The 15,290-nt window shown below is 37.3% G+C and overlaps 2 protein-coding genes across 3 annotated transcripts; both read right to left on the bottom strand.

Moving 5' to 3' along the window:
- Positions 1-1,784: 1,784 nt before the first annotated feature.
- On the bottom strand, positions 1,785-9,209 carry zgc:77375 (uncharacterized protein LOC402927 homolog). Its single transcript, XM_057361828.1, has 8 exons — positions 8,837-9,209; positions 5,607-5,810; positions 5,034-5,146; positions 4,690-4,783; positions 3,954-3,987; positions 3,649-3,823; positions 3,150-3,338; positions 1,785-2,920 (listed from the first exon to the last, which is right to left on the bottom strand). The coding sequence occupies exons 1-8, from the start codon at positions 8,930-8,932 to the stop codon at positions 2,521-2,523; spliced, it is 1,305 nt and encodes a 434-aa protein (XP_057217811.1). The 5' UTR covers positions 8,933-9,209; the 3' UTR covers positions 1,785-2,520.
- Positions 9,210-9,436: 227 nt separating this feature from the next.
- On the bottom strand, positions 9,437-15,271 carry isy1 (ISY1 splicing factor homolog). Of its 2 annotated transcripts, none has more exons than XM_057361831.1 (11): positions 15,162-15,271; positions 14,612-14,634; positions 14,464-14,515; positions 13,489-13,554; positions 13,301-13,343; positions 13,085-13,197; positions 12,771-12,888; positions 11,674-11,796; positions 10,494-10,609; positions 10,312-10,398; positions 9,437-10,172 (listed from the first exon to the last, which is right to left on the bottom strand). In XM_057361831.1, exons 1-11 carry the CDS (start codon positions 15,162-15,164, stop codon positions 10,065-10,067), a joined length of 852 nt encoding a protein of 283 aa, XP_057217814.1. In that variant the 5' UTR covers positions 15,165-15,271; the 3' UTR covers positions 9,437-10,064. The 2 variants fall into 2 exon arrangements, with proteins under 2 accessions (XP_057217814.1, XP_057217813.1); XM_057361830.1 differs by having other exon boundaries at positions 10,312-10,401; positions 15,162-15,270.
- Positions 15,272-15,290: the final 19 nt, after the last annotated feature.

Below are 15,290 nucleotides of genomic sequence, written 5' to 3' on the forward strand. Positions count from 1 at the left end.
TCGCAGTTTTTCAGGAAATGGATAGAACGTTACTTTTAACATGACTTTTTCAGTGGTTAAATACTGTATTGTCAAAGTTGATAAGCACATTGTAATACCTTTTATTGGTTAGATACAGTATTTGCAAAACCCAGTGACAAACATAAAGGGTGACTAATGATTTATGGCACAAAATATGGAGATAAAAGTTTTCAGAAAAACAGCGAGATGTGACCCTGTCTGTGAAAACAGTCCCATCTAGTTTTCTGCATAAAATCATCTTACAAAATGTAAAGAACATTGTGTAAAATATATATATAACCTTGATATCAAAGATTAAAATCAATGTTTAGGAAGGGAAGCCCACTTTAAGTACTTTTTGTGGAAGATAATAAAATGCAGTATAAATTAAAAGAATGAATTTCAGTATTTATTATATGATAATTGAAAAATTTAGTACATTTGCAACAATTATTATTGTTATGCGAGTTTAGTCTGGACTTCACAGATGGGGTTACTTACGTAAGTGTTTTGTTAGTGTATGAATTGTATATTAATATGTTATGATATAATATACAGGGATGCACATAAGTGGTGCGCATGTGCAACCAAAATTAAAAATGCGCTCTGTAAATAAGTTTAGAACGCTCATTTGCGTACTAACATGGTTGAAACCTTTTGATGCACAATCACTGTTTTAGACCGACTAAATGTAATACTGGATAAGATTTCCGTTTGTACTGAATGCTGCTAAAACTACTGATATCTCGGTTGTTCCCGGTAGTAAACGACTGCGATCAGGCCAGCCTCCACTTTGAAAATGACTGTCAAGCCAGCCCTCACGGTGGTTGTCTGTACGCGCATATATGACAGATTGCGGTAGGAGCGCGGGAGGACAAATTTCAAAATAAAAGCGGTTTCGCAAACTATCATTTGCTAGTGTTTTTCCGGTTGCAAGTGATGTTGCTAGTGCAATGAGAGACGATGTTAAAGGGTTGCTATGCAGTTTCTATGATGTTCTGGGTGATTTCTAGGCCGTTGATGAGGTATTTTGGTGGTTGTAAGAGTGTTGCTATGCAGTTTGTGTGGCGTTCTCTGTGTGGTTGCTAGGTCGTTGCTAAGGCATTCTGGTGGTTGGTTTTGGCCTAGTGGGGAAGTTGTGGCCTGGTGGTTAGAGAGTCAGACTCGTAACCAAAAAGTCATGGCTGTCCTCTGCTCCGGGTGTGTGTGCTCACGACTCACACGATAGGTTGAATGCAGAGGTCACATTTCGGTTATGGCTGACCATGAAATAACTAAAAATAACTGACAAATAGATAACTTTTAATACACAATATCAGGACTGTCTGATGTGATGTCTTAAATACCCCCCCAAATGTCCCATATAAGCTGTTTTTTTCTATATGTTTAGATAGCTGATAAAAGGAAACTACCTGTTTTGTGAAAATGATTTCACCTCATATTCATAGTACACCATCTCAGATTGTCCATCATTCAATATCAGGACAGTCTGATGTGGTGTTTTTAAATAAAAGTCCCCTGAATATCCTAAATACAAGAACTTATGTGCACCCCTGATAATATATTTAATATGACTTTTTGATATCCACTTTTCCCATTCAGTGTTTTGTGATTCAGTAATTATTTTTTGCTTAGTTTTAAATTACATATTTGATTACCCTTAATTTTTGTTTTAAGAATGTATTAATGATCAATATTATTAACATAGATGATATGTATTTATTATCTATATAATTTATTTCTAATAACTTATTTTGTTGCATCAGATAATTCAAGGACGAACGTTTAAGTGATAGACTTTTATTAACACCCTTTGTCTTCAAACAATAGCTATAAGGTTGTTTTGTCTCTCAGTGCAATTCTGTACTGTATTGTTCCCAATAAAAAAAGAAAAACTAACCCTAATGTAACATCAACAACACAAAAGTAGAAAAAAGGATGGAGAATGTAACGATTACTGATGTAACATTGTTCAGTACTTTAAATTGACTTCTAAACATGTATATTGGCACAATACAGTTAACAGGTAAACATGTTTAATTCGTCTGCAGTATAACATTTTTCACAAACCAATCTACAGAAAATAACAATGAAACAACTAAAACGTACAATAAGTTTAAGATTTTAGCTTTACGATGTAAACTTACTGTAATACATAAAAAGAATGAAAGTTACAGTAATAATGTATGGAGTATACAGCATTAAAAGGCAAGCTCTGAGCCCTTAACATCCATGATTTGCAATGGTGTAGTTTCACATCACTTTCAAAATATACATTTTACTCATTTTTTTTTGTCCTGTTTTCTAGCACGTCTGAATATCATTCTTGTCACATGTTTAAGCAAATCTGTTCTGTCAGGAGTACTGACAAACGAAAATGTTAATAGCTCATAAAAACACTGTTTGGAAACAAACCATGTACATAGTTAAACTAAAATTTCATTGAGCATTGAGGTTTCTCCGACAGGCACGTTCTAAAAATGAAAATGTGGCGTAACAGACTGTTAATACAAACCGAAACTAAACTGCTGTCTGAAATTTCTCCATCTCAAATATAAGTTCAACCGCAGCATCCACGTCCTGAACAATTTTCTCCGGCTCGACCAGCGCGGGGTCAAAGCGGAAGTCACGATGCCCGTGGAAGACCGTCTCCTTGATACATTGGTTTGCATCTTTAGGTAACTCCATGTGGGGATTGTAGACTCCTGTGCAAACCAGAATCGACTTGCAGGAGGTGGCGGAGGGCGAAGCAAGCTCATTTTCCCAACCATTGTCCATATCCACCTCCTGAGGGACAGCGGTGGGCAGCCCTGTGCCCGTCACCACCTTTGCTACCGCTTTGGTGCTCTTCCTAGCCGCTCGTTCTTCCAGGTAGCGGTTGTAGAGGTTGGCGCCATAAATATCGGTCATCAGGTTGTCCCTATTTAACAAAACATGAACTTATGAACAAAATATTTCTTCTGTGACAAATACAAGCAGTAATATCAAGACCAGATACATAGATATGACACATTTGTAGATATACAGTATGTGACAATGCATCGGTTCATTTCATGATCAGCAGGTGATGATGTATCCAAACTGTTCATTTATGTGATGTCAGGTTTAACAAACTCACTGGTGCCTGTTAAAATGTGTAAGTGTCTCACCCGACAGCATAGAGAGATCTGATTGGTGCCCTCCAGCCTCTTTCTGCAGCTTGTTCTCGAATGAGGTATTCGGCAAAATGGTACGTCAGTTCACTGGGTTTCCCCATGAGGGCCTCATACTTCACATCTTTGCCAGTGATCTTCTTATAGATGCTCTCCAAACACACCATGAAAGTGCCGTGACCAAATCTGACATGACAAAAAGGAAAATCATTTACAGCAACAATAAAACTCCATCTTTCAGTCACAAAAGATGGATCATATTAGACATACAAATCAGTCTCTAATTTGTCGCTACTTCATTTACATAAAAGAACAAATATAAGATACCGATTTTGCATTACAAACTGTACAGACAACTATGTGTCTATAAGGCTGGAATCAAACCGTTGTTTGTAGCAGTATAAAAAATCATTAAGATGACTACACGTGGGCCTGTGTGGCCTTAAAACTGAATGAATCTACATCTTAAAACTTTCTACAGATGAGTATTGATCACCTTGGTGAATGAGCTTCGGCCATCCACATGAGATCCATGTTACAGGCCAAGAGCGGCAGATGAGAAGTGTGAGTGCTCTCATACACGTTACATAGATTCCCATTGGTCAGAAGGACGTCCACGATGAGCTGAAGGTTTGTTTCCCATCGAATGGGTTCTCCGAACAGAACCACAGCTAAAATGACACAAGAGGACAAGGAACGTCAGAGCCGTTGCATTTAGAAACACTGTACACTGTTTAATATTCATGTTTTTAACTGTTTGATTATACTGAAGGTCATTCAGTTATCTGCTGATAAACGTACCTTCAACTCTAGGGAGGTTCATCACAGGAGAAGACTGAAACAATAAGACAAATATCTGGTTTCTGTCATGTCTGCAATTGTTTAGCATATTGCTGAGAACGCAATACCACTTTCAATCCTTCAGATTTCATTACAACATTACTGATTTAAAAGAGCTTGACTAGAGAATGTGAAGCTGATGTCATGTTGCAGTGGCACCGCCATCTTGGGAGGATCATACTTCACTGCTATTATTGTTGTGATATGTACCGTTACTTGTTTTGTTTGATATATGGAGAAATCGAAAATGAAAGAACCAGGGGCTTTTCCTGAACGACTAATGCTAGTATTGCAGTTTTTAACACTGCAAGACCGACCTACCAGAGTTATATTTCCTAATCAAACAAGAAAAACAAAACACTGCATTGAACGCACTAGCAGCCATCCTCCCAAGATGGCGCAACATTCAACATGGCGTGACATAGCTTCACATTCTCTTTATATTTAATTTAGACTGATATAAGAACAAAAGTGAAATGTGAATCTAATATTTTATCTCATTGACATTCTCTTCGAATAATATTCGCCACATAATGTGTGTTCATGTTGTTGCTCTTGAAAGCATCTATAAGACTTTAAAGTGTTCCTGCTGTTCATTTTGTGAGTATTTTTGTACAGAATCCTTAAAAAAGTTTAGATTTCATGACGAGTCCAGATCAAATAAAACCATCCAAGGTGAACATCAAGTGATGTGTACCGGTAGTTTTGGACGTCTGTTGTGATCCACCATGTCCAGCAGGGGGAAAGATTCTCTGAGCATGTCAATACTGACAACATTTGTAAAGCCCACACTGTCACACTGAGTTAAGACAGATCATAAGAATTCTGTAAACTCCTCAATTCTATCAAAATACCTTCACATCAAAGGAGTAAAAGGGCCAAACGAGTATTATCTCTGATCATCCAGCAAAAAAATAAGAAGCAAATGTAAGCAAATGCAAAAGAAAGCAAGAAGAAGAGATTTAATTTGATGGGTTTGTCTCGCATAACGACACAGATGATAATCTGAGGAAGAATCTTGTAGTAAATGTGGGAGGATACTTTTTGGCAATGTCAAGCACAGGACCTTGTCCAGATACCAGCACACACTTGTCATGGTATCTCTTAAACATTCTCAAAGGGCTGTGAGACATCATCACTTGGTCTTGCGTTATCTAGAGGCAAAGCAAACAGATATGATGTATAAGCATGTGTATAAACACGTCGGTATAACACTTATTGTGTGAGGTATATGAAACTAATAAATGTATTTGAACACAAAATCAAGCAGCCGAATGAATGTCATAGTTCTTAAAGGAATAGTTCACCTTCAAAATGAAAATTCTGTCATCGTTTACTCACCCTCTTGTCATTTCAAACCTGTATGACTTCCTTTCTTCTGCAGAACACCAAAGAAGATATTTTGAAGAACACCCCCCCATTCACTTGCATTGGTTACAATAGAAGTGAATGGGGGCTGTGCTGTTCTATTACCAACATTTTTCAAAATATCTTCTTTTGTGTTCTGCAGAAGAAAGAAACTCATACAGGTCTGAAATGACAAGAGGGCGAGTAAATGATGACAGAATTTTCATTCTGAAGGTGAACTGCTCCTTTAAAAAGAAGAAAACTCACAGGAACACCCAGTATGTGAAACAGCTGATCGGCCTTCTTCTGCCGTAAGCAGTTGCCAGCATTCGTGACAAAGACAACGGGAACCACAAACTGTCCATTTGAATCCACCAGCTTCTGGAAAGCTCTCTTTGCCGCTGGGATGGGCGTCTTTCCTCGGACTAAGACTCCGTCGATGTCAAACAACAATCCAAAGCTTGGCTGGATCTGTATGTCAAAAGATACACGAGAACAACACGTGAATAACTACAAGTCTATTGCATGACTATTGTGCGTTGTTGTGCAACATGAACTAAGATTCACCCATCACCTCGTCATCAGGATGCTGAGGATTATAATAAAAGCATAAATAAAATTAGAATTGAAAAAATAGTGAACGAATAAAGTGTCATCGCACGAATCTTCCGTTGCAAATGGGATTGACGCTGTACATAATGACGCGAGCAAAGGGATGAGAGGGTGCGTAAGACTTGACCCTCGCCGGACATTTGTCCCTTGTTTTGCTTTTATTGTCTGCGTACACTTGAGGATTATGACCAGTTCTGACAACCTGCTCAAAGAAAACAGTCGCACTTGTCTCTTTAGGGACTTGATGTTTATGTTCTCTGTGTTCTCTGTGAAAAGCCACTGTGATGTCAAACGTTCCCTTACGTTAGAGAACTATATGACTTTCTGAAAAACATGGAATGTTTTTTGTCCGTAAAATGGTCAACAGGCTTGAAAACAAGAACTTAAGACCTTATTCACAAAAATCCTGACGTGTGTTCTAGCGGTCCTTGGCACGGTTATGTACGTTCACTCAAGACTTTTTGTTCACACTTCCTCAAGTGTGTGTCACGTACCTTCACACGTTCACACATGAACCTACAAGCACAACTTTATGACAAATAAACCACAGGCCAACTTTTGATTTCTAATGACTTTCACATGGAAACGAACCAAAAATAAATCTTTAGACTCCTTCAGAATTCCTTAATTTGATATAATTGGTTACACCACATGAGTCGTTACACGTCATTGACCCACAAAATAAAATATTTCTGTTCTTGACACGTAAAACTATGTTTGGCAGGCATCACAAATACCTGAGCTACTGGCCAGCAGAGAAAAATCTTTTTTTAACCATTGACTTCCATTGCATGAACACAAAACCAGAGGGACTTTTTTGTGTGATTGACAAAAGAAAGAGTCACATACAGGCAGTGGTGTAAAGTATTGGAGTAAATGTAATTAGTTACTGTACTTAAGTATCTTTTTGGCTACTTTGTAGTTGTACTGAGTGTTAAAGATATTAGCAACTTTTACTCTCTACTTGACTACATTTTTGAACACTACATTTGTAATGACTAATGCAATTACACATTATATTTTGCATGGCACCTATCTTTTTTGCAGCAGTTTATTTTTGCTACAGAAGAATTTATATTGCAATTTAAAGGGCATTGAAGGTACTTCTTGTGAATTCTGCCCTTACTTCTTTATGTGAATACGAGTGCATTATCAGGTAGTTGACAATCGCTGGCTTTGACTTTTTAATTTTACCTAACATTATTTTATTTATCCGTTATATTGAAGAGACCTTTTTGAAGAATGTTGGCTTACTTATGAGCACTTGAGCTTAAATGAGACTTGGGTGTTTGTAATAGATGTAGGTTATGGTGTCGACCATGATTTGTTGCAATTTTGAGGTGTTCAGTCTTATTATGATTTAAGAAAATAAATGCGATTGCTCTCCTCACGAATCGACTGTTTCTTGTTTTTCACTGACAAGTCTCATAAGTGTTGAGGACTAGTGCTGCTTTGAGCCTACATTCAGTATGAGTAAAATACTCAAGTACTGTTAAAATCAGATACTCGAAGACTTTTACTGAAGTCGTTTTGTAATTGGTGACTTGTAACTTGTAATGGAGTAATTTTCACTGCAAGGTATCTGTACTTTTACTTAAGTATGGTTTTCAGGTACTCTTTACACCTCTGCATACAGGATTGGAACCAAATGACGGCAAATAAATGATGACAGAAAATCTTAAAGACAATTCATAGGCATATTTATGTCTAATGTAGGGATGTAACGATTCACCGTGAGCCGGTTGAAAATCGATTATACTGTGTGACGATTCAAATCGGTTGAAGTGTGAACTGAATCGCAATACATTTTTTGTGCAGCAGGGGCCGCCAATGTTCACTGCAAACTTAAACGTGAACATGCTGATATTTCTTAAATGCAAAAAAATCCAAGAAAAGCACAGACAGTATTAGTTTGTTTATATTAAAGATACTTTTTCTTTTATTAAGTTGTTTTAAAATTGCAGTTTAGTTTTGTTATTTGAAATAAATAAAAATTATACAAAGAAACGTGAAGCATTTAAGAAATAATGCAAGGGAAGTTGTTCATTTCTAATTTGTTTCAACTCATTTTGTAAAAATAAATCGTGAGTAAATCGTGAATAAATCGCATCGTGAGATCAGAATCGCAGTCTCGACATCCCTAGTCTAATGTCTAATAAATGTATTACTATTTAGCATTTACAGATGTTTGCCATCTATATACTTGGCTTAAATAACAGAAATGTCTCTTTCATTAGCTTCGTCAAATCAATCACAATTGCATTATAATAATTATAATAAGTTACCGCATCAGTGACATCTAAAACACATGGATTTCCTATTAAACCAGATGCTGATTGACTGAAGACGGAAATGTCAGGAAACATCGTGCATCAAAGACTGAGCAAAGCCAGATGAGAGTCAAGAGCACTGCGGACTGTGTCCGAATCCAAGAAAGCACATGGATCAATAAGACTACAGCTGTGTACATGGTGCACAGAGATCAAGTGGCCATTAGAGCCATGAACACCCAACACAGCAGCCAGTAAACAGCTCAGATGGCGCACTAAAGACAAAAAGAAGGCATGTTGTGACAGGACGTGTTCCCGTTCAATTCACCATAAACAACAATATAAAAAAGGAGGGGCAATAAGAAATGAATGTCAGTTTGTTTCTTCATAACGACAACTAACAGACTGACGTTCCTTTCTTGGGTGCAACAACAATTAGAAACGGAAACAACCCAGAAATACAAATGAGAAATCATTCTTATTCACATTTCTATTTGTTTAAATCACTCATCATTTAAATCTAGTTATATATTAATAATAGACCCAGCGGTGTGTGCAAGCAGATGTCACACAATGTTGCTGATGCAGCTACAGGAATGCAAACACGTCCAGTACCTTACTGCACAGTCCGCATCGCCCCGACGCGACGCGCTCCGTACGCCGGGAACACGCGGAGCTCGCCGACCGCACGAGCGCACTCAAGGCCTTCATTTTGACGTCTGACGCTCACACTGCGCGTTCCGTTTCGCTTTGCTGGCCGGTTTCGACCGCGACCGATTCCTCCATGTAGCTTTTGTAGCTGTGCGATGTGACGACAGAGAGGAGGTGGTCCGACTCAGTCGAGAGACGCGAGTCAGGAAATAAACACCCTTCTTCGCTTTGGGAAGAATGGGGAATCTGACACCCCGCGACGCAGCGAGAGAACCGCAACGCGCCGCGTGTAAATGGAGCAAGCGAATGAAGTGATTCATTAGCAGATGCGCTCGTGCATGTGACGATCCGGAAGCGCTTTTCTTTTGTCGAATATTATTACATAGGCAAAGAAATATCAGATGTTTGTTAGATTTAAATCATTTTTACTAGAGAAATTGTGTATTTTGTGGGGGAAGGTGTTGGAATCGATACAATTAAAGAACACTTGGCCACTGCAGCAGATGTGGAAGTACGCGACTAGTGACGTCACTGGGTGCCACTAGAGAATCTACTGTATCAGGATTGCTGCATCACCTTTTATTTCTACTAACAAAATTAAAAACAAACATGTGCGCTGCACCTTTTTTGAGAGATTGTGCAACTATGTATTTCTGGGAAGATAAAGGCATGTATTGTAAAAATGAGTTTACTTGTCAAAAAGGCTAAGTAAACATAGTATACAAAATATTTACAGACATTTTTGCACTGTTCGTCCTGTGGAAGAACAAATAACTTGAACGAACACCACTTTAAACCACCAGTATACAGTAAAGGTGTTATTACACCCAAAATCGCCAACATCTTTTGGCCCGTAACAACAACTAAATTACTTTATTATTCTGTGAACTTTGACTTAAAATTCGGCTGATCTCATGTTAACTGTACAATCAATATGAATCATAGTGACCTTATCAAATTAAGCATTGCAGATATATTCTTCTGTTTTGTATTTAAATTCTGATCCATAACCCAAAATTACAGCATCTTTAACCACATCCAATAGTCAAACTTCAAATACAGCCACATCTGATCAAATCATGTTATGTGTACTGCTCTGAAATGACATCATTCTGGCTTCATATGATCTCAATACAACCCTCAAGATTGTACACAAAATGAGTTGGGAACCCGACCGAAGCTGTTCAGCACACTATAAACCAAGTAACGTTTTGGCCTCTTCGCTTTGTGCCATCAAACTCTCACTGGCGTATTTCTGCAGGAGCTCCATTTTCTTCCGTCTCACCAAAGCTTCTTCAATCTGCGACAACCACAGAAAAAAGAGACAAAAAGAGATGTTCACTTTGGGGTGAAGTCTATTTCACTTCATTGCCGTGTCTTCTGTGTACAAACACTAATAAAAACACTTTCAGTTGACATGTTTCAAGTACCCAACCCACCTCCTTCTGTGACGGAACGGGAACATGTGCAATAAACGTTTGTGCACTGTTTTCACCCTCCATCTGCTCTCGGCTTTCATCGTCCGACTGCTGAATGAAAAACGTCGAGGCAAATGAAATAGAAATAGGCCAATAAAGGAATCGCTCAAAATAGCCTGTCACAGAGCAGCGTGGATGTTTACCTCATCGTCTTTGACAGCGTAAATATATTCTTCCTCTTCTTCAGTGTCTTTCACGACTCCACCAGCCAATCGAGCCTCTTTATCTGCTTTCCATTTCTCAACAGCCTCTGCTATAACTGCAGGATCAAAAATATATAAGCATTACATATTGTATATAACATTACATATATAAGCATTACATATTGTATATAAGTGCTTCCAGGTCAGTCGTTATTGTCAAATAAATCCCACAAAGGAATCTGTGCAAACTGTCAGGGTCCTTTTTTAGCCAGTTGGGATTTATTTTGTGATAATGGCCTGTAGACCTACCAGCGCTAACCCATATTTAGTCCATGTAGTTACCTTTATTTTGTTGGGTAAGTACACTGTACATACATACTAGCCAAGTGTAGATACTGTAAAATAAAGTGCAACCTAAGGTTTCAGCGATCACATGAGTTACACAGGAGCAAGTCAATGAATTAATAGTGTAATGCAGCAGTCATGTGTCGCAGTCACTGGACAGTCAGGTGCACCCTAACGCTTCATATAAGTCACATCGAACCTCCAGCTGCACGTCAAGCACTCAGTTAAACAGACACAAATGAGAAACACGCTGGTAAAATACAACATCACACAATGCCACGACTGTACCAGAGTAAAAACACACAATGCAAAGCTTCATCCAAATAATGTGAGGACAGTTGGGGCGAGAGTGTGTCAATTAAAGGAAGTCACATGGTTGCCAGTGTCATCCAAAGGCAAGAGAAGCCCAAATCGAACAAGGTGTAATGGTGACAAGCATCAATTACGTCCATGTCCTAAATTTGACAAAATAATGCTTTATGATGCTGTTCAATTAAGAAGTCTGCTTTATTTGGGTCCAAAGTTCTTTACATAAAGATGTATGTAAATCAAATCTTTGCAAAGGGATCAATCCTGCATCTCTGACATTTTAAATGCATTTCTGCACAATAACGTCTTTCTTCAAAAAAGAATGCAAAGCCATAGTTAAATCTAAAGGCAAAGTAAAGCAGATTTGAGAGCTACGGCAGTTAAGGAGATTTTGATCAAAGAAAGATATTTCGTAAATAAAAACAAGCATCCTACGTCATTTTGTTCATTTTCTTTCATGGGCTGATGGGAATTTTTGTGCAATTCCTTCAAATACACCCTAATTTGTCTAGTGCTCTTGCATCACCTCGTTTCTCATATTCCTGTTCCAAAGGGACTAAAATGCCATCATCCTCGTCTCTATAACCATAATACTCAGCATCAACGTCCTTCATCAGATCAGCTCGTGTTTTTCTGGGCGGTTGGACGGCTGCAAAGAAAAAGAAATCAAAATATTTTGGATTACAAGCAGAAACTGGGCAGCAAAAAATGTCAACATAGCATAGCATAGGGTGACCACCACCCAACAAACCAAATAATAAAGTAATACCTTCTTGTGGGACAATGTGGGACACCACTAAAAGGTAGCGTAAAACTGATATAATAATAGAATGAAAACATTTTTTCCTTTAAGCGCGTAAAAAAATATTTTTTTACTTATTTTGTCTATTCCAACTACAACATAATTAAGGCATAGATAAAATGTTATATAACATACAACAAGTTCAATTTAAGGTTATTAAGAACAGACGAATAATGAATAATAGTTTCTCTTTTAAAATGTAAATGATGCATTTCATTATTTGCAAATCATTTTTATTTTAAAACGCTTACCACAGCGTATAAACAGTTTCAAAGCCACACAGTTTACGATGTTTTAGTGACTTCTCCAGCAAGTTGACATAGGAGGGATCGCCAACCGACTTACAGTTTGATTCACAGACGTAGCAGACTCTTGATGATTGAACTCACTGCTGTCTTCTCATCCACTGGATAAAAGCTAGACTTAGTAGTAAGTAAAATAGTTGCGTTTGTATGAGCTCGTTGGACACTGGTGTGCAAATAGTTGAATAAACAATGGGCCAAACAAGCGTCACGTGTGCTTTTCGGGAAAAAGAATGTGTTTTCTTTATGTGACAACTAAAAACCAACACTGGTGAAAGACGGATGAAAATGTGGGACATTTTCTCAATATGCGACGTGCGGGACAAGGGGTGAAAATGCGGTGCAGTACAAAGCAAAGCGGGACGGGTGGTCACCCTAGCATAGCACTAACTTCACTGCATTACAGATCTCTTAGCATACCAACATAAAGCATATAATAACAGTTCTGAATAAAAAGGTTGTTATTAATAGATTAGACTCATTCAGTACTTCAATTCTGATATCATTTAATAAACTTACGCTCTGTTTCAAACAGCTCTCTGACTCCAGGTAAATCTTTTGCTGCACCAAAATACTTATATCCTCTGTTTCCTGGGACCTCTTTACCCTCGTGGTCCAACATCCTGGGTCCGAATCTCTAATAGGTTAAAAACAAAATGATACAATCCATGCCGTTAAGTTTCAAACAGCACTGTAATAAATCGAAGTTGCTGCACATATCAGAACACAGTATGAAAACACTGTAACTACAGTATAAAACAATGTTTTTACTTTACACTGTAGATGAAAAGCACAAAAACATTAGCTGAAATATCAATGGAATAAGAACTTACTCTATAGTCAGGTCCTCCCAGTTCTTTAATTCTGACCTCCCAGTGACCTTTCTCTCGAAGAAGCTTGTTGATTTCATCATTCATATCACGGATCTTAAATTCACCCAAACCGGCTGAAAAATGTATCCAAGAGTTTAGTAAAGGAACACTACATGAAGTCTGTACATTTGATGTTTGGATTAAAATTTGGGAGCAATATTCCACACACTTTCTCACCATTTTGAATCTGGGCGACCTTCTTCGAAATCTCACTGATGATCTAAAAAAAAGATTGCAGTGAAATCACAGTCACTTCTGAGTATTTTTATGTGTTCATTAAAACGTATCGTCTCATACAAAATTGTACTAAACACCAAACTAAAAGTGCATCTGTCAGAACAAAAGATTTTGTTTCATTTCCGGACCTGTCGTCTCCACTTCTCTGCTTTGGGTAACTCATTACACTCTGAAGCAAGAAATGGTCTTCGTTCCTGCAGAAATATCAATTGGACCAGAGCAAAACAATTAATATGCAAGCAGTTGATGTAAGGGGGTACTGGCAATAACCGTAATATTAAAAACCATGATTATTGTTGATATTGTGGTAATTCTACTAATATTGAAAATAATTCAGCACTCATTTAAAGAGCCACAATAGATATAACCGCTCTCTCTCTAATGCCTACATTCAAATTTTAAGTGTGATTTGTTGGCCAAAAAAGGAGAAACCAGGAAATACACAAAAATAAAGATGAATTTGACTGATACACATTTAAACAGATATTATGATAATATCGTTAACATGAATTCTTTTGGTCATTATAACTGCGAAGTAAAAATCTGATACGGTCTGATAAAGTTGAAGTATAATGCTTGCATAAATGGTTTTTAATCAACATGAAAACTATTATACACCAGCATAATGTTAAAGGGACACTTCAACCAAAAATGAAAATTCTATCATCATTTACTCACCTTCGAGTTGTTCCAAATCTCTATAAATGTCTTTGTTCTGATGAACACAGAGAAAGATATTTGGAAGAATGCTAAAACCAAACAGATTTTGTCCCCCCCATTGACTCCCATAGTAGGAAAAATCACTTTATAATCACTTTGTGTTCTGTTGAACACAAAAGAAGACATTTTGAAGAATGTAGGGCAGAAAACAGTTCTGGGACACTTTTGACTACCATTGTATTTTTCCTACTATGGCATTCTTCCAAATATCTTTCTCTGTGTTCATCAGAACAAAGAAATTTATACAGATTTGTAACAACTCGAAGATGAGTACATGATTTTTGGGTGAAGTATCCCTTTAAGTATTTCACAGTTTTATCAAGTTTAGCATGCCACATCACAGGACAAAGTTAACCTGATATTTTGCACTGCATTGACCTCACCTTAAACTTTCCTTCTTCAAGCTGGGCTTGCCGAAACCTGGCCAAGGCCGTCCTGTATAAACAAATAAATTAATACAAAGTTTTAATATGAAAAACATTAAGCATTTTTAAACATGTAAAAAATGTAACAATGAATAAAGAAACTTACATGGCCTTTTCTGCATTTCGAGCCTAAAAAAACAACACCAACATTTCATTAAAAGGCAAATATTTAGTGTTACATTTGTGAGCACATGAAAACGTATCTGTCAGATACATCTCAATGCTTAATTTACATTGTTATTAAGAGTGTCAATCAGAATCACACAGATAACTGCCTGAACCAACATAATACATATCCTATTAAACATAAAAACTAATACTAATAAATAACATACTAACACAAAACCATACATATGCATTTCTGATCTCAATAACGCCGCGTTTTTTTCTTAGTAACCGTTTTTTGTTTAATTCAGTTATACAACAAATACCATGGTTAAATTATGATCACTGTAGCAAAATCATGGTTAATTTGTGGTTTAACTATAGTAATCATTGTTTTTTATATTTTTAGAGACAGCTCTCTGATGTTGAAGTTCTTTAAGTAAGTTGTTTAAGCCAGCTGTAACTAATTATTTTTCTGATGTTTTCATTTACTCTTCACCTTTATATTAACACAAGTACAATAACATAAACTGTAAGAATAACCATTTTACCATTTCTGTAGTTCAACAGTTGAATCCTGCGTGAGCACAACGGTAAGAGCGCTCGTCGCGTAATTATGACGTAAGACTGCGGCAACTTCCGGCGCATCACGTTTGAACAAACAAAACAGAAAACAAAAG

This window comes from Triplophysa rosa, linkage group LG20 (assembly GCF_024868665.1).
Source record: "Triplophysa rosa linkage group LG20, Trosa_1v2, whole genome shotgun sequence".
NCBI classification, from domain to species: Eukaryota; Metazoa; Chordata; class Actinopteri; order Cypriniformes; family Nemacheilidae; genus Triplophysa; species Triplophysa rosa.

Excerpts from the sequence above, each read along its gene's own strand:
- zgc:77375 (XM_057361828.1), bottom strand. The coding sequence starts at position 8,932 with ATGAAGGCCTTGAGTGCGCTCGTGCGGTCGGCGAGCTCCGCGTGTTCC. Across the intron at positions 5,811-8,836 it reads GATGCGGACTGTGCAGTAAG|ATCCAGCCAAGCTTTGGATT; the intron begins GTACTGGACGTG and ends TTTGACATACAG. Across the intron at positions 3,988-4,689 it reads ACAGACGTCCAAAACTACCG|TCTTCTCCTGTGATGAACCT; the intron begins GTACACATCACT and ends TTATTGTTTCAG.
- isy1 (XM_057361830.1), bottom strand. Across the intron at positions 14,516-14,611 it reads CGAAATGCAGAAAAGGCCAT|GACGGCCTTGGCCAGGTTTC; the intron begins GTAAGTTTCTTT and ends TTGTTTATACAG. Across the intron at positions 13,198-13,300 it reads GGTCGCCCAGATTCAAAATG|CCGGTTTGGGTGAATTTAAG; the intron begins GTGAGAAAGTGT and ends TACATTTTTCAG.